At 42.2% G+C, this 19109-nt stretch overlaps 1 protein-coding gene across 1 annotated transcript; it reads left to right on the forward strand.

Annotated features, from left to right (window-relative positions):
* Positions 1 to 8900: 8900 nt before the first annotated feature.
* LOC148107741 (uncharacterized) lies at positions 8901 to 9641 on the forward strand. The gene has a single exon (XM_087855399.1). It carries the CDS (start codon positions 8901 to 8903, stop codon positions 9639 to 9641), a length of 741 nt encoding a protein of 246 aa, XP_087711525.1.
* The last annotated feature ends 9468 nt before the right edge of the window (positions 9642 to 19109 follow it).

Raw genomic sequence — 19109 nt, forward strand, 5'->3', positions numbered from 1 at the left:
TTTTTTGATTTGTTTATTTGTTTCTCATGTATTGAGTTTGAGAAGTTCTTTGTAGATCTTGGATACCAGTCCTTTATCTGTAGTGTCATTTGCAAATATATTCTCCCATTCCGTGGGCTGCCTCTTAGTTTTTCTGACTGTTTCCTTGGATGTGCAGAAACTTTTAATCTTGATGAAGTCCCATAAATTCATTTTATCTTTTGTTTCTCTTGCCTTTGGGGATGTGTCATGAAAAAGGTTGCTTTGGCCGATGTCGTAGAGGTTGCTGCCTATGTTCTCCTCTAGAATTTTGATGGATTCCTGTCTCACATCGAGGTCTTTCATCCATTTGGAGTTTATTTTTGTGTATGGTGTGAGATAGTGGTCAAGTTTCATTCTTTTGCATGTAGCTGTCCAATTTTCCCAGCACCATTTATTGAAGAGACTGTCTTTTTCCCACTGGATGTTTTTTCCTGCTTTATCAAATATTAGTTGCCCAAAGAGCTGAGGGTCCATTTCTGGGCTCTCTATTCTGTTCCATTGGTCTATGTGTCTGTTTTTGTGCCAGTACCATGCTGTCTTTGTGATCACAGCTTTGTAGTACAGCTCGAAATCCGGCATTGTGATGCCCCCAGCTTTGTTTTTCCTTTTCAACAGTTCCTTGGAGATTCGGGGTCTTTTCTGGTTCCATACAAATTTAAGGACTATTTGTTCCAGTTCTTTGAAAAACGTTCTCGGTATTTTGATCGGGATAGCATTGAAAGTGTAGATTGCTCTGGGTAGCATGGACATTTTAACTATGTTAATTCTTCCGATCCATGAGCATGGAATATCTTTCCATCTTTTTATGTCTTCCTCAATGTCTTTCAAGAGTGATTTATAGTTTCTAGAATAAAGGTCCTTTACGTCTCTGGTTAAGTTAATTCCAAGGTAACGTATGGTTTTTGGTGCTATTGTAAATGGGATGGATTCCCTGATTTCTCTTTCTTCGTTCTCGTTATTCGTGTACAGAAATGCAACTGATTTCTGAGCATTGATTTTGTATCCCGCCACGTTACTGAATTGCTCTATAACTTCTAATAGTTTGGGAGTGGCTTCTTTTGGGTTTTCCATATAGAGTATCATGTCGTCTGCGAAGAGAGACATTTTGACTTCTTCTTTGCCGATTTGAATACCTTTGATCCCTTTTTGTTGTCTGATTGCTGTTGCAAGGACTTCTAGTACTATGTTGAATAATAGTGGCGAGAGTGGGCATCCTTGTCGTGTTCCTGATCTTAAGGGAAAGGCTTCCAGCTTTTCCCCATTGAGAATAATATTTGCAGTAGGCTTTTCATAGATGGCTTTTATGAGATTGAGAAATGTACCTTCTATTCCTACACTCTGAAGGGTTTTAATCAGGAAAGGATGCTGTATTTTGTCAAATGCTTTTTCGGCATCGATTGAGAGGATCATATGGTTCTTGAGTCTTTTCTTGTTGATATGATGTATCACGCTGATTGATTTGCGAATATTGAACCACGCTTGCATCCCAGGTATGAATCCCACTTGATCGTGGTGGATAATCCTTTTAATGAACTGTTGGATTCTATTAGCAAGTATCTTGTTGAGGATTTTGGCGTCCATATTCATTAGGGAAATTGGTCTGTAATTCTCCTTTTTGAGGGGGTCTTTGCCTGGTTTGGGGATCAAGGTAATATTGGCCTCATAGAATGAGTTTGGTAGCTTTCCTTCTGTTTCTATTTTTTGAAATAGCTTTAGGAGAATAGGTATTATTTCTTCTTTGAATGTTTGGTAGAATTCCCCAGGAAAACCGTCCGGGCCTGGAGTTTTGTTATTTGGAAGGTTGTTTATCACTGACTCAATTTCTTCATAATTAATTGGCCTGTTTAAGAAATCAATTTCTTCCTTTTTCAATCTTGGTAGTTTATAGGTTTCCAGGAAGGATTCCATCTCTTCCAGATTGCTTAGTTTATTGGCATATAGCTGTTGATAAAAATTTCTAATAATCCTTCCAATTTCAATGGTGTTCGTCGTGACCTCTCCTTTTTCATTCATAATTTTAATAATCTGGGTCCTTTCTCTTTTCTTTTGGATAAGTCTTGCCAGTTAACCTTTATTACCTTCTTATGGGCCCCATCTCCAAAAACAGTGACACTGGGGATTAGAGTGTCAACATATGAATTTGGGTGGGAACACAACTCAGTCTAGAACAGACTGGTTTTGAGAGTGGCAGGGCATAGATTATGCTCTTTTGATGTGGGTCATATAAAAGGTCAAGCAGGTTCCAGTAAATCTGACTGCTAAATAAAGAAGACCTGAGCAGATTGAGACAAAGAAGCCCCCAGATCGTTGGGGAAGAAGAAATAAAAGTCAAGACCACACCCCTACACTAGATTATCAATATTTTGCTACACTTATCTAGGTGCTTAAATGGTCTGTTTAATGACTACCTATGGTTCTTTTTTCTTGACGCCACCTTCTCCTCCACTTCCTACATTCTGTCGGCTACCAGCTGTCCCTGATCTCCATTCCCCAACTCTGTTAGTCCGGGCCTCCACTCTTGATGGATTAGATACTCACAGTGGCTTCCTCTGTTCTCTTGCTGCTACTCTGCCCCACCCACTTTCACACCCAGACAGGCTGTTGGTATAAAGTATATACTAGGTCTCTACTTGAAATATTTCGATGACTTCCTATTACTTTTAGGATAAATCCAAACTTCATGCCAGGCTTCCAAGGGCCTCCATCATATCTTCTGGCTCTTACCTGGCTCTCCAGCCTTATTGCCTACTAACCCCACTTTCTCATTCTCTGACCCAGATGCCTCTGGGTTACTGCCCAAACTGCTCTGCTGTCTACACTTGCCTGCTCCCTCCACCCTTATAACTAGACTCATTTTTCAGATCTCAAGTTCAAAGTGATACAACCCAGAAAACCTTTATTAGAAGATTAGCCTGGGTACCTAGCCCATGTCCTCACATTCTTTCTGTCCTAACACCTATCTCCCCATGCTGAAATCTCCTTAGCTGTCTTTATTTCTCCCTTCAAGCTCTAAGTTCTGGGAGGTGGCTGAATATGTAGATGGTCTTATTTATTGATGTAGTCCCAGCACCTAGCATTGCATCTGGCACATAGTAGATGCTCAATAAATACTAGTTGAATTAACTACTTAGCTTTTAAAAACCGTTTTTGATATTTGTATACCTATGTTCACAGTATTATTCACAAAAGCCAAAAGGTGGAAACAACCCCACTGCTCACTGATGGATGAATGGATAAGCAAAATGTGTATAGCCGTACAATGGAATATTATTCAGCCTTTAAAAAGAAAAATTCTGACACATACTACAACGTGGATGAACCTTAAGGACGTTATGCTAAGTGAAATAAGCCAGGAACAAAAGGACAAATATGGTAGGATTCTCTTATATGAAGTCTTTAGAGTAGTCAAATTTATAGAGACAGAAAGTTGAATGGTAGTTGCCAAGGACTCAGAGGAGAGAGGAAAGAGGAGTTAGTGTTTAAAGGGTACAGAGTTTCAGTCTGGGAAGATAAAAAAGTTCTGGAGATGGATGGTGGTGATGGTTTTGTAAATAGCATTGTAAATGTACTTAATGCCAGTAAACTGCACACTTAAAAATGGTTAAAATGGTAAATTTTATGTTATGTGTATTTTGCCATAATAAAAAAGCTACATTAAAAAATTTTTAAATAAAATTTCAAATAAGAAAAACAGAATCTCCAGGTAATGCTGGAGAAAGAGAGAGAGACAGAGAGAGAGGGAATGAATCAGGAGAGGTCCCTGCTGGGAACTGTGGTCAAGATTCAGGAGCCCATGGTGGGCAGACGAGGTTCACAGCCCTTGTAAAGGGTCCCTGCATAGCCAGGCTCCTGGTTTCTGGATGTGCCTCAGGTTACCCTCTGGCCTGCTCAAGACTGCCTCTGCTCATTTCTTCGTTCATTTCAATTGAGATGATTAACATGAACACTCAAGGTCTTATATACCACTATCCTTAGAGTCTATTTCACCAGGCAGGGTACCTTAAAAGAGGTTTCTTTGCAACTTTGGGAATGAAACGTTGTTCAAGCACCCAGTGGCCGACTGTTCTCCAAAGATGACCACAACTGTATCTCCCATCTTGCATTATTTCTGCAATGAGACCCTTTTGTCAGGAGGTGGGGTCTATTTCCCCCTCATTGAATCCAAGATGGCCGAAGTGACACTGTGTGGTTTTTGAGGCTAGCTTCCAAGATGCAGTGTTGTTTCTGCTTTTTGCTCTCTGGAAAAGCCAGCTGCCATGCAGTAAAGAAGCTAGAGATAAAATACTGAGTGATGAGGTAGCTAGCATGTGCAATGAGAGAGGCCATGTTGAGGAGCTGAACACGTGATACGAGAGTGAAGCTTCTTAGACCTTCCAGCTCAGCCTAGCCACTGTTTGACCACAACTTCATGGACACCCCAGTTGACCCCAGCTGGAACAGAAGAACCAGCCAACCAGGACCTGCCCAGACATTTGACCCACAGAATTTTTAGGAATAAATAAGCCATTGCTGTTTTAAGTTACCGAATTTTGAAATGGGTTGATTTGCATCAAGAGCCATCCCAAACCTCATCTTCTACCAAATTAAAAACCAGAACAGGGGCGCCTGGGTGGCTCAGTAGGTTAAGCATCTGCCTTCGGCTCAGGTCATGATCCCAGCGTTGTGGGATTGAGCAGCACGTCGGGCTCCTTGCTCAGTGGGGAGCCTGCTTCTCCCTCTGCCTCTACCTGCTGCTCAGCCTGCTTGTGCACTCTCTCTCTGTCAAATAAATAAATAAAATCTTAAAACAAAAACAAAAACAAAAAACCAGAACATATAATTGTATTACAGAACATTCTAGTGCATCCACTCCAGTTTGTATTCATTGTCATAATATTAAAATAAATTAAAAAAAGAAATCCACCTACAAATCCACCTTTCCAATGCTTTCTCTATTTCCACTTATCTATACATTGTTTATTAGTTCATGATAGGCATACATAATGAAACAGTGTTGTGTTTATTGAGCACATAACATTTTGCAGTTTTTCCCTCTCTTAGCATTGTATTTTTATTCACACATTCCACAAGCATTTATTGAGATCTACTTTATGTCAGGCACTGAAGATTTAGAGCTAAATGACTGCATACTATTTTTTCCATATTTTTAATAATTTACATAATAATTCCTGTGAAATTGCTCTTTGAATCAAACCCAAATTGATCCAGGTATTTTTTTTCTTGTCTATTTATAATTTTTGCTCTGAAGAATTTGTGGTAATTTACAATATGACCTATGGTATCAAACCATAAAATTAAACTTATCAGGAAAGGAAAATAAATATGCCATGAACTTAGTCTAATAGAATTACTGTAATTGAACATGTAGCTCTGAGATTTCAGGCAAGGCAAAAAGAAAACAGTGAAGCAGTCATTCTCATTTCTTGACTTAAAGCAAGCTCATCATTCTTCTAATGGGGACGGAGATCCTGACTTCTCCACCCAGGAGGGGCTGTTGGTGGATGGAGGTGGGGAGGTGGAGATGGCATAGCTGGAGGAGGGCCAGCCCTTTCCAGGAACCTGGCTGGGACGAAGAGTAGAGAGTGTTAAGCTAGGTAGGGGCAACCGGATGCTGGTGGGAAGATTCTATAGCGAGGCAGAAATCAAGGACTCAGGGGAGAGTCTAACTCCTGAGTAGGGTCCCTTGGAAGGTCCAGAGATGGTATCTGGGACTCACGTGGAAAATGAGGGAGTTTCCTGGCTGGCAATTTCTGTTTTTTTTTTTCAATTTAAATGAGATGAGAGTTTAGGAGAGTGGGGTTGGGGGTTTGAGAAGGATGGGAAAAGCATCAGATACTCCTTTTTGAATCTGCTGATAGACTATTGGGTATCTGAATCCAGGAACAGACAGAAGGCAAAGGACAGATCATGGCACGAGTATCACCAGGGCCCTGGCTCCTGATCCCATACAAACTCTCCCTTCTACACTACAGGAGACCTGATCTGAACGTCCTTCTACACCTGCTTTTCTGAGAGTGTTGATTCGTAGAGGCTGTGAAGACAGGCAGGTGGCATAGCCAATGGGGCAGCCAGCTGGGAGATTCTAAGGAGTAGAGCAGTTGGTGAGGAAGGAGAGGTTTCCCGTTGAGCACCAGGTTTTAATGGGACAGAACAGAAGAAACGGGGCTTCAGATCTGTGGCAGCAGAAGCAGGGCTAAGCCACCTGGACAGATGGTCCAGACAGGATCCACTCCTTCAGCTGCTGCAGTGACAACCTGTGCTTTTAGCCCCCACTCATCACATGTTCCTGGAGATTGGATGCTTTAATTTGAGCTGACTGGGATTTGGCCACAAAGCTGTCTCCGAAGGAAGAAAAGCAAGGATCTGTGGGCCTGGACACCAACTGTTTTATTTCCCACGAGAGTTGGCAGGTGAGAGTTCGGGGACCCACCATGGTCTTCCTCCTTTCTTCCCTGCCACCTCTGGGCCATGTGCTTGTGGAGCAGGTGAAGTCCAAAGTTCAGGCTGCCGAGTTAGACACTCTGGTTTCTAACCCTGGCACCTCCATGTGCTTGGCTGTATAATAACCATGGAGGAGTTATTTAAGCATTCTAAATCTCGGCTTTCTTGTCTGGAAATTGAGAATATTTATCTCATAAGGTTGTTCTAAGGAATACATGAGATAACTAACTGCGTAACTGTCCACTTCTAGCAGAGTGCCTAGCACGCAGTCAGTGCCCAGTACATGTATTGTTTCTCCACTGTCCCATCTACCCCTTTGGCTCTTCTCCTCGATCAGCCACAGCCCTTGGTAGGCTGACTGGGTAGTCCTGCATCCATCAGCATTCTCGGCAGCCTGCCTCTCATGATTCCTATGTATGGACTTTTGAACGATACTGAATGAACACTGTGACCTGATACTTGGGAGTAATTTAGAAATATTACTGAGCCTCAGGCACCTTTGAAGGAGACTTTTCAGCACTAGCTTTGACAACTTTTCAATAAAAACCCTAAGCATTTTTAAATTTTTATTATTTATTTATTTATTTATTTATTTACTGAGAGAGAGAGGGAGAGAGAGAGAGTGAGTGTGGGAGAGGGGCAGAAGGAGAGAGAGAGAGAGAGAATCTCAAGCAGGCTCTACCCTCAGCGCAGAGCCTGACACCCTGCTCCATCTCATGACCCTGAGTTCATGACCTGAGCAGAAATCAAGAGTTGGACACTTAAACAACTGAGTCACCCAGGTGCCCCCCAAAGCATTTAAAAAATTCTCAGAAAATAAAAAGCATTGGCAAAGATGTGGGGAAACTGAAACACTTATGTATTTCTGGTAGGCATGTAGATGGCACAACAGCCAAGAAGAACATTGTGGTCATTCCTCAAAAAAGTTAAACATAGATTTACCATGTTATTCAGCAATTCTGCTTCTCGATATATACTCACAAGAAGTGATTGTGGCAACTCAAACATATCTGTAAACCCACGGTCATAGTCTCTTTATTCACAACAGCCAAAAAGTGGAAATAACCCAAATGTCCATCAATGAATGAATATATAAACGTGTAGTATGTCCACACAGTGGAATATTATTCAGCCATTAGAAGGAAGGACAACTTGACACAGGCTACAACATGGACAAGACTTGAAGACATTATGCTAAGTGAAATAAGCCAGACACAAAAGGATAAATATGGTTTCTCTTAGAGGAGGTTCTCAGAGTATTCAAACTCATAGAGACAGAAAGTAGAGTGCTGGTTTCCAGGGAGTGGGAGAGGGTGGAGGGCAACGAGGAGTTGTTGTTTAGGGACAGAACTTCCGTTTAGGAAGATGAAAAAGTCCTAGGGGTGGATGGTGGTGATGGTCGCACAACAGTGCAAATGTACTTAATGCCACAGAAACATACCCTTAAAAATGGTCATAAATGGTAGATTTTGTCTTATTGTATATTTCATTACAATAAAAAACCCAATTTTGTTAAATACTCTAAACCTTAAGTTAAATGATTGGTCACTGTCATGTGTAAGAACATATGAAGAGAAGACAAGCACTGACAATTACCAAAATCAAGCTAATAGAAGTATTTACAATATTTGACCCTTCTGTGAAGGTAATGTACCTAAACCACTGGCACAGGGCTTGCCATATATAGGCAGTCAGTAGGTGATCAGTGTTTTTTTTTTTAATCATCATTACTGTTATTGTTGTTTGTATTATTTATTATTTATATTAGTACTGTTTATTATTATTATAAGTATTACAAATAAAGTATGGTGATAGGTACCCTCAAAAGAGTTGGGGATGGAACAGAGGTCATGTGCAAGAAAGAAAACAACTGTTCTTTCTATTCCTCTTCTCTGCAGTCTTAGGACATCTCCTGGCAAGATACAAAGTGTAGAGATTGCCCCGGACTTCTAGAACAGCCAGACACACCTGAATCGTTAAATTCATTGATTTGTTCCACCCTTCCTTTATTCATTTATCAAGTTTACTTAGGTCCTTAATGTAATCATCTATACTGGACAATACGGGTATTGTAAATGTAATAAGGTTTGATTCCTGACCTTGGGATGCTGATAATCTAGTATGAGAGGTGAGATATATGATTGTAGTGCATTTGGGCATGTCCTGAGTGCACAGCCTTTTTTATAGGCTGAAAGGTGGAGAGAGGAATAACCACAGCATGGGGGTAAAAATACTGCATGTGTGTAAACATGCGAAACTAACTGCTGGTGGCAGATCTAAAACCTGAGCCTATCAATCCCTTGGAAGTACTCAGGGTTCTCGGCACCTGCTCTCACGTTCTGACCCTGTGTTCTTCTCTTTCTGTTCTTGCCTTTCCTGAGGTGCTGTAGGGAGTTCTCCTGGTCTTGGATTCCGCGGTCCGGTGAGAGTCTGAAGAGATGGCTGCAGCAGCAGTAGCTGGACTGATCCCTGTGCTACACTCAGTGGCTGGTGACAAATCCGGCTACTACATTGGGCGGCAGCTGTGGTTTGGCTTCATTGCCGTGTATGGAGTGGTGGTGTACGTGGTCCGCATGCCCTGGGCCTCCATCCATGAAGATTTCTGGTGCCATGGCAACATCACCAATCCTTGTTTGATTGAATGTTTTGAAAAACGTTTTAGTAGTCCTGTAGTGGGAACTTGGTACTTCTTTTTCTTTATTTTCTTGGCCCTCTTCTTCCTCATGGAATTCTTCATGGCTCAGATTCGGCACAAGCAGATCAAAGCCAAGTCGGTGGAGTCAGTGGCAAGTGAAATGGAGGAGGGCTCCATGGTGGGAATCCAGGAACATGTCCCTTCCCCAAAGAAGTCCATTCTGAACTTCCACCAGGAGAAGATGCTTTTGCTTTTGTACCTTCTTTATTTCCTCCTGCAGGTCGGTGCACAGTGTGTGTTTTTATTCCTTCTCATGTGCCAACACCTGCCCCTGGTAAACCAAACCATCATCCACTGCAGCACTGAGAGCTGCCCTGGGCCCTATTTCTGCCTGATCAGGGGTACTATGGAGAAGCGAATGTCCATCTACACCCTCATCACCTTATCCTTCATGATCATCCTCTTCTGCTCAGGTTTCTTCATATACAGCATCCATCATTACCTGTTGAAAGGGCTTGCCAGTGCTAAGTTTTGGCTTGACTAATTTTGGAAGCTTTTACTGAGAGTCTTTCCTCCCTTACACTAGGAAGTTTGTGTTCCTTTAAATATTGTGTCTGGGGTGGGACTTCCTCTTGCTAACTTTCTTTGCTTTAGTCCTTCATGAAATAAACCTTGGTTGTTCTGTTTCCTTCCTCTACAACCAGGCTCAGGTTGTCTAACTCAGAGTGGGTGGTACACACTTAATAACATTTCAGAGTTTTCTCAAATGTGCTATCTAATTTGGTCCTCCCCAGAATCCTGTGGCATTGAGCTTGCTACTTCATTCTTCCAGTATCTTCAAATCAGGAAGAATTGTCATAGTCTTAGAACTAAGGGCTTTAAAGATTCAGGGGAGATTGGTTGACTTGTGCTCTGGCCTCCCCAGTTTGGGTTGTAAATACAGAGAAGGTCGTTCTTCTCCACAGGAAAATTCTCAGCTGGAATGGCAGTGTAGGTTCCCCGAGCCCCTAGGTGCAGGCCCAGTCTTGCCACTTCACTTGAGTCTCCAGTGAGGACTGAATAAATCTGGATGAATCCCAGAGGATGAGTGTGGTTAAGGTAGAAATGAGGTTTGGTGGAAGCAGTGCACTGGGTTTCTCTGTGTCCAGAATCTTGTCTCACTCCAAGACCTGACCTGTCTATCTTGAGTTATGTTGAAACCCAGCTCAAGTCTACACATAGGTTACTTATTAACCATACTTTGGGACCCCTGCTGAGTCCTGTTGTCTGCAAACACAAAGTGGTTTGACCAGATATGGCTAAAGATCTTCACATCTGGGGGGAGGCAAAGATGGGGATCAGAGTGAGTCTGTTACAGGGAAGGTACGGCTAGTTACCTCACCCTGTGCTAGGCAGGCGCCCCCCTGCCCAAAGTAATTTGAGTGACTATCCTGTGCCTGAGGCTTGGGCTCCCTCCAGGTGCCTGGTGTAACATGAGGAACAGAGGGCAGTGTCAGGAGCCCCACCTTTTTGGGTACAGTCTGTCTTGTTCAAGCAAGCATGATGTTCCCAAATAACTTAGTTGGATGTAGCTGGAATTTTCCTGAGGCTGACTGTGGCAGACAGATCTCAAGGTGGCCCCCAATGATTTTCTGCCTCCTGGCATCCACGTCCTTGTATAATCCCTCCCTTATGAATGCAGGCAGGAAGAGTGACTTACTTCTAACTGAAAGATGTTACTCCTGTGATTATGTCATATTATATATACCTCCACTTAAGCAGGTTAGAACAAGACTTTCCCTTGCTGGCTCTGAAGAGGCATGCACAGCAAGGAATCACAGGCAGCGTCTTAGAGCTGAGAGTGGCCCCCAGCTGATTGCCAGCAGAAAATGGGGTCCTTGGTCATACAACTGCAAATAATTAAATTCTACCCACAACTTGAATGAGGTTTGAAGTGTATTCCTCCCCAGTCCAGCCTCCAGATGAGAATGTAGCCCAGCTTACCCCTAGATTGCAGTTTTGTGAAACCATGAGCAGAGCACCCGTGCCTGGGCTCCTAACCCATGGAAACTGTGAGATACTATATGCATGTTTGTTTTAAGCTGCTATGTGTGTGGAGATTTGTTACATAGCAATAGAAAACTGACACACTGACTTCAGGGGCTCCACAATAGTACAAGAGCCGGTGGAGGCTGGGTGGTCTCAGCATTAATGTATCTGTGGAGGCAACTTTTCTTCCATTCCAGGAAAGAGTTCTCCTTTGCTTTCTTCCAGAATCTGTTCCAGTCACAGTTCAAGGGGCTTGTATAAGTCTTAGCAGAGAGTGTCAGAGACTGAGGTGACTGCCACTTCTGTCCCTTCCACCTAGCCAGCCCTGGGAAGATTCTCACTGTCCTGAATGATCCATCTTGTTCTGCACTGGTCTCAGTAAAGTGGGGTCTGAGGTCCCAGCACCTTTTGTTGCACACACAAATAAATATGTGATCTTTCTGGGCCACACAGTCCTCACCAGGCACAAAGCTTGGCAGTTGGAGCTGCTAGGTGCCACCTTCAACTCTCATCCCAGGCTGGGCATCTTTGCGCACAACTGTGTGCAGGGGCCTCTGAGGCCTCACTTTGAAACTTAGCTGAGGTTGTGGGGAGGCCACACCCTTTGGATAAGGTTTTACCCAGTGCCTGCTTGGAGTTGTGTAGAAGAAGGGTTACCTTTTAGAACTGTGAAAAGTTTCAGGGCTGAATCAGACCCAAGTGTTGCTGTATACCCGTGCCCTGAACAGTGTTTGGTACATTGTAGGGACTCAGTAAATACTGTTTGGACAAATGGAGAATATAATCAGGTGCTCTCAGAGACTCTTGATGCTATTTGTAGGGCTTGTGGGTGTGGCAATCCTATTCCCAGGTAGGTTTATTGGGAGTCAAAACTCAAGGTCTAGTTATATCACAAGTAAACCTTGCATATCTCCTTTCCCTGGGTTCATCCTGGTTATAGGCAATAGTGCCCAGTGGTTGGGTCTGTGCCATCTTGTTTCAAAGAATAGGTAGAGGCTCTGTCAGAGGCTTCAGTTTAGCCACAAGGAAGGACAGTCTAGACAGTCATAGCAGTCAGTCACAGCTATATTTGAGCATGTATATCTGGATGAAGATTGTTTTAGGCAGAGGGAAGAACAAGGGTGGTGTATTGGTCAAGGTTCAATCAGGAACAGAAACCACATCAATAATTTGAACAGGGGGAGTTTGGTGCAAAGTCTTGGTAACTAGTTAGGTGATTAACTATGTAAAGGGATAAAAGAGGACTTTGAGGGACTTGGAAGTAGCAATTGCAGAAAGCAACTTCTGCCTCCAGGGCTGAGGGAGCGAGAACAAGGAGGGAATGGTATGACTGCTACAGGAACATGTAGCCTGTGGGAATGACAAAACCTGCCAGAGGGTGACAAGCTTGGGTCAGAGCTAATCTGTAGAAGTAGAGTAACTGCCAGAGAGTACAGGGAGAGCCAGCCCATAGGGCTACGTAGGTGAGTGCTACCAAGTCTCTCGCATCCCAGAGCACTGGCTGCAGCACCAAGAAATAGTATATTGGAAGCAATTCCCTTCCTTCTACTAGTGCCTCCTAGCGTCCTTCCACTATCACCTATTTTATCTAATGACAGATCCTAACATCAAGCCATCTGGCAAAGGAGACATATTTACAGGGTCCAATCCCAGTATCACAAAGCCAGGCCAAAAAAAGAAAAGAAAAGAAAAAAAGAGGCGATAGGTTGATAACTGGCACAGTCCACCTTTTTGACAATTCAGCTTCCCTATGTATCCTCCTACACACATTTGAACTTCCAAACAACAATGAAACAACTCTGTTTCCACCCAACAAGCTGTAGCTGTCCTTTGTATAGGGAAGAAGTGCTCACACTTTCTCCAAAATGGAGGCACTAAAAATAGACATTACACCCATTGCTGACTATATTCAGTACTTTCAAATTCAGTCACAGTTCCATTGAAAATTTTGTTACTTAATGGTTAAATTGTAAAGTTAATTTTCAACAACTCATGTATGTAAGATAATAAGGTAAAGAATTAGAGAGAAGAAAATCGTTACAATTTACAAATAAGTATATACACAAAAAGAAAATATGCAAAAGTAATACAATCCTTGGAACTGGTCACAAAATCATAGCTGATATTTCTCCCTTCTTTACTAAATTTTTCTTTGTCCTGAGTCAGAAACTTAAGTGATTGAGGGTTCTCATCCTGGTAGGGTGACCCAGACTGTCATTTCTGAAGGGTCTGACTCTTCAAGAGTCTTGACTTTTTCTTTCGTTTGTTTGCTGTAGTTTTCAATTAACCTTCACCATTGGGCGTGGAAGTATTCTGGGTTCCAGAAATAGTCTTCTTTGTTCCCCACTGTGTAGGGACAATTCAATTTCCCATTGGCAACTGTGATCAATCACTCCAGCCTATAGAGTAACTCTTTTTTTTTTCTTGTCTGTTGGTTCAGCATAACGAGCCCCAAGTGACAGTTTCATTTTCCAAATCAATGGGACCATTGTGCCTTTGATAGAAGCATTTTCTCATTGGGAACTAAGACCTCCAAGCCAGAAGAGCTCACGGTTGCTGGATGCCAATGTTTTTTTTTAGGTGTAACAGTGAGAGGAGCTTCTCTCACTTCCACCCTCTGATTCAGAGGGTACATGTATTCTGGCTGTGTGAGAGATAGCACCATATAATGGTCTCTGGTTCGAAGCATATATTGCAGCCTGTTAGAAGATTGCATCCATCTTTCCAGGATGCTGTCTCACAGTTGATACTGTAACTGAGTTTTCAGTAAGCCATTCTACCTTTCAATTCAGCCAGCTGCTTCTGGGTATTGGGGTATTGTGGGAAGATTCCATGGGCATGAGCCTATTGCTACTTCCTTTGCTGTAAAATTAATTCTTTGATCAGACACAATTTTGTGAGGTATAGATCTATCATCCAAGCACCATGAGTCCCCACTCTGACTGGTGGGACACAGTGGTGTTTCAGATTCTTAGGAATTAACATCAATTCAGAGCCTATGTCTACTGATCCCTTAGTAGTCTGGGTATTTGCTTTTCTCCAGGACCCAGCCACTCTAGTAAATGGCTATAGATATCTTCAGGGAAGTCTTAGAGGAATGTTTACTGTATATACTCGTGGCCATTCTGCAGAGTGTCTCCCCTTCAACCAAGGATCTCTGGATCTGTGAATTGGCTTAGGATTGGAAACTAGATGAGAGTCCATGAGCCTCCATTGCAGTGACTCAAACCAGATCTTTAACCAACAAAACTAGAAGTTTTAGATCCAGGTTGGCAAACTTTTTCTGACAAAAGGGTAAAAATCTAAGCTTTATAGGTCAAACAGTTTCTGTCACAACTACTCAATTCTCCTGGTGTAGCAGGAAAGCAACCATAGACATCGTTGTGTTCCAATAAAACTTTATTAATAAAAATAGGTAGAGGGCTGGATTTGGCTCATAGGTCATAGTTGACGGTGCCATAGATCTAGTGATATTTTAATAGGTGATTTCTTTTATTACCATATGATCAGTTAACCACCACTTGAGATCCCAATTGGCCAAAACATTCTGATTATCTTTGTTTCTGCTGCCCTTTATAGTAATTGTGTTCACCTTGTCAGGCAGTTATATGCTGCCTCTTGGCTTTTGTTACTCTGAGATTCCATTAATCCCATTGAAATCAGTGTATCATCCCCCATGGCCATATCTAGTCTATAAGTGCAGGTAACTACAGAGCTTTGAAAGGATGTAGGTACTCCTTCACTAATTAATTTCTCAAAATCTTAGTGAAGGGAGGGTCTTCTGAGCCTACTCAGGGGATGTGGTTGAGGGGGTGGGTATGCATGTTGCACATGATAAATACACATCAACATTTCTATCTTCCTAAGCCTTCAGATTCCTTCCTCCATATCAGATCATGGAAACTGTGGCATCTCACTCTCATTAAGCAGAGATATTACTGAGTCCAAGAGTCAGCTGATCACCTAATAAGATGTCAGAGCCTCTTCCAGCTGCCTAATTTAAAATACAAGATCTGGAATCTCTAGTAAGTGTACCATATAAATTAACTTTGTCTGATGTAGAGTTATATTCCACTCTCCATGTTCTGATTTCCACCCACATTCCCCCAGTTTCTACCAACATATATATTAGACCAGTTTCGTAATTTATTTAGAGTATAAGCCATCTCCTTCTGGGTCATGCTGTGTGTCTGAGTCCCTGAAACATGGTGAGATTTGACCCAAGTTGTGGGTTTAGTAGCAGCAAGAGGTGATGATAGTGCATCTTAAGGAGAATAAGCATCTCTTTCTAAGCATCTGCCCCAGATGAAGTTATCATAGAGTTTTCCAGCAAGGAAGGCTAGTCATTATAGTACTGATCTGCTTCTATTGCAAAGGGAGGCTCAAAGTGACTTGGAGATTTTAGAATCTTAACTTCGCTTGCATCCTGCCAGATTACCCATTCCAAGTTTCAAGGTCTCATTATTTCTCAATCAATGTTCTAACTTTCACATAAGAAACTTGTGAAAGCTGTGAATTCAACTGCTGCTGTAATTTAGCCACTGGCACAGTTAAATTTGTATTCAATATTAGTTATATGAAATAAAATGTTAGATTAAGACTGCCCTTGGAAGCTCTGTGATTCTCAGATGATGATCCTCCGCTTGTTTTCTTCTTCCCATAAGTGCTGCGGTATACTCAGGAAAGTCGGTTCCACACCGCAGTCCTTGTCATTGCTATTGCCATAACAATAAGTGCTGCAGCCACTTGGGCTCCCGAGGCATTTGCTTTAACACTTCATCACGGATGATAATTTAATTAACTGGGATGTCACTCTATGCCATGGATTCCACTGGCAAGGAGCTCAGCACTGCCCTCAGATGCAAACACAGGATGAAACTCATTCTCAAATCCTGTCTCTGAGAGTCTGTCTCCCCAGACCATTCCAGTATCAATTCTATATCAGAGTCCAATCAGGAGGCAGACCCCATCCCAGTAATTTGAATAGGAAAATTTAATCTAAAGAATGATAGCTTATAAAAGGGGTTAACTAACAAACTAGAAGAAAAAAAAGCAGCTACTATTTCTGGGGCTGAGGGAGAATAATTTAGGAAGGAACAAAGAACTTAGAAGAGCTCTCCCCACTACTCACTTCAAGGCTGATTCAGACATACTTGGAGGGACATGGCTGCTATAGGATAACACAGCATGCCAGCACTAAGGAAACTTGCCAGAGGGCATGGTCAGAAACTGGTCCATAAGCATGGCCTGTTGAATGGTGAAGAAACTTGCTGGAGGGCATTAGCAGGCTGGAGCTGGTCTTTAAGGGCTACTGAGATGACCAGTACCAAGCCTCCCACATACCACTCCACTGTCTATGTGCCTAAAAATAGCACACTAAATTATGAAAGGAAATCGCCTTATTTTGCAATGGCCTTACAATGTCCTTTCAGTGCCTTCTATTGATGAAGACTGTACTGACATTGAGCCAGCTGGCAAAAGAGAAATGTTTATAAGGTTGAGCTCCAATATCATAGAGCTGGGTAAAAAGAATGGATTTAGTGTTGAGAGGCAATAAGTTGATAACTGGCAAAAGGATGAATAAATATTGTGTGTTTAATGGACAAGAAGGTCAGTATAGCTGGAAGTGAGTGAGTGGGACAGAGACAATGCTGGGAAATGAGGTCTGAGAAGCAGAGAGGTAAATGAGGTCAGATGTTTCAGGCTTTATAGATCATGGTAAAGACATCGGATTTCAATCCAAGTATAATGAGAAAGCATTGGACAGTTGAGGACAGTGATGTGATGTAATGTGATTTATTTAAAAAGGTCAGTTTGTGGATACTTGACTTTGGGCATAAGAATGAAGGTAAAGGAGGCTCTGTCTACCAAGTTTCAGCTAATCCACACTCCATCTTCTCTAGGCTACACTTCTCTCCTGGGTTCTAACCAGGATGACCAAATGTCTTTGTTGGACTGGAACAACTGAGGGACCAGGTACCTTTACTCTCAAAAGTCCTAGTTTTAGACAAGATCCTGTATGGCTACCCTAGTTCTGACATATCCCAAATTCTCTCCTTTCCCGAAAACAAGCCTGACACTTCAAGATTGTTAGGTAGAATTTCTAGAGGTGACTGCCACTCATTGCTATGTTTGGAGAATGCCTGAAGTACAGGCAATTCCTCAAGACCTTTTCCTCTAATACCCAAGAGTCTTCTCTTCCTTGCTGTTCCGTCATACTATCAGGTCCCAGCCTTTTAGTCTAATTCCTGATGTAGAGTGCTGGCATTCCTTTAACTTAAGATGCTCTAGAGAGAACTTGGGGAAAGTTCCATTGACAGTAGATTGACTTCGAAGACCACCATACCCTTAAAGGTGTTTTCAGAAGAAGTCTTTCCAGTTTCCTAAAAAGATGTTTAAGATGACAGCCATGGGCAAAAGGTCAAGCCATCTTTCATTTCTCGCTGGACCTTCAGAGGCCAGATCACCTGCTTTATCTGACTTCATTACTTCCCCAGCCAAATAAGAATTCCTAGGTAGGTGAAATAGAAGCTTGCCTCATGATGCCTATGGCTCTTTTAACTAAACCATTACCCTGTTGCACATTTTGTCATACTTTCTCTTTCCCTCTCTGCTCTCTCTCCTCAGGGCTGACAACCATTGCTCCCATTTCCTATCTTTTACTTGAAAATCTTTTACTTATACCCTCAGACCTTTGGTTTCCTCTGGGATGTAGTGGAGTGAAAGCAGCTTAAAAAGTTTCCTTTCCCAGGGACCTTGCATTTTAATAGAAATCAGTCTAATACCAGTGGTTCACAATGTTTGGTGGAAATAAAAACAACTTGGAGAGCTTGTTAAAATGCATATTGATGGGCTCCAACCTCCAAGTACCTGATCTGATAGCTTTGGGTTAAGGCCAAGTTTGGGGGTAAAACAAGAATCTGTGCTTTAATCAAGCATCCCAAGTGATTCTGCTGGTGGTTCAGAAATTATGCTTTGATAATAATTCCCTAAGTTAAGGGGAGGAGACACTAATGCTAGAATTGCATGTGTCAGTTGCAAGAGGAGAAGGCTTTATTGAGTATCAGGAATCATGCCACATAGATAATTGCATACAAATATATTAACTCTATTTTCTGATTCCAAAATTGTGTCACATGGATCCTCAATGGGGAAACACCTGGGCTAAATGGTCAACCTATTTGAAAGGGGATTTTGATGTTATTTAAACTGCTTAAGAGTGCCAAGTTCTATCCTGGGATTCCCCAGGAAACTATATACATGGGATGGTAGCCAATTAGAAAATGAGTATTACTCTTTTATTAGCTGGAATAATGTCCAATCATGTACAACTCAGCACTCTGTGAAGGTTGGATTGGAGCCCATCATTTTGGCTCATGGTCAGTTCAGGGTCTTCTGCCCCCCCCCAACTTTCTACAGCCTAATTCTTGGGCTAATATAACCATATATGCTATGAAGAGCAAGAGATGGAAAGACTGCTGAGCCCACTTATCTGGCAAGCCATATGGAAACAAAGGGAGAGAAAGATAAGAAAGGGGTAGAGATTTATAGAAAGAATACTTAGATCTGCTTAATGTATGGAGCCTGGAAAATTAAAGTACAAATCAGAGTGTCATGTATGGATACTGATTTTTTTTTTTTTTACCATGCAGTAATCCTGCCCATTAGCAGCTGTGGCCCAATTAATATCTAGTGATCTGACCGATCAGATCAATAACCAAATCTTCCTTGTAGGGAGAAAGGAAGAAATGGGCGGAAGCAGACCTGATGTAGGAAAAGGGTTTGCAGGCCAGGCCAGACCTAAACAGCTGACACCACATTACAAAGCAGAAGGGATGCCTCAGTTTGGTGACATGCTCCTGTGGCTATGTTTAATTCCTGCCGTGGGCTATCCCTCCCCTCCTTTTATTCCCATCTACTCCAGAGCATACAAAATGCAAGGGAGGGTAATTTCATTATAGGGTAAATCCTGAATCTGTTCTGG

Source organism: Ursus americanus, chromosome 25, assembly GCF_024610735.1.
Source record: "Ursus americanus isolate L20-20 chromosome 25, mUrsAme1.1.p, whole genome shotgun sequence".
NCBI lineage: Eukaryota > Metazoa > Chordata > Mammalia > Carnivora > Ursidae > Ursus > Ursus americanus.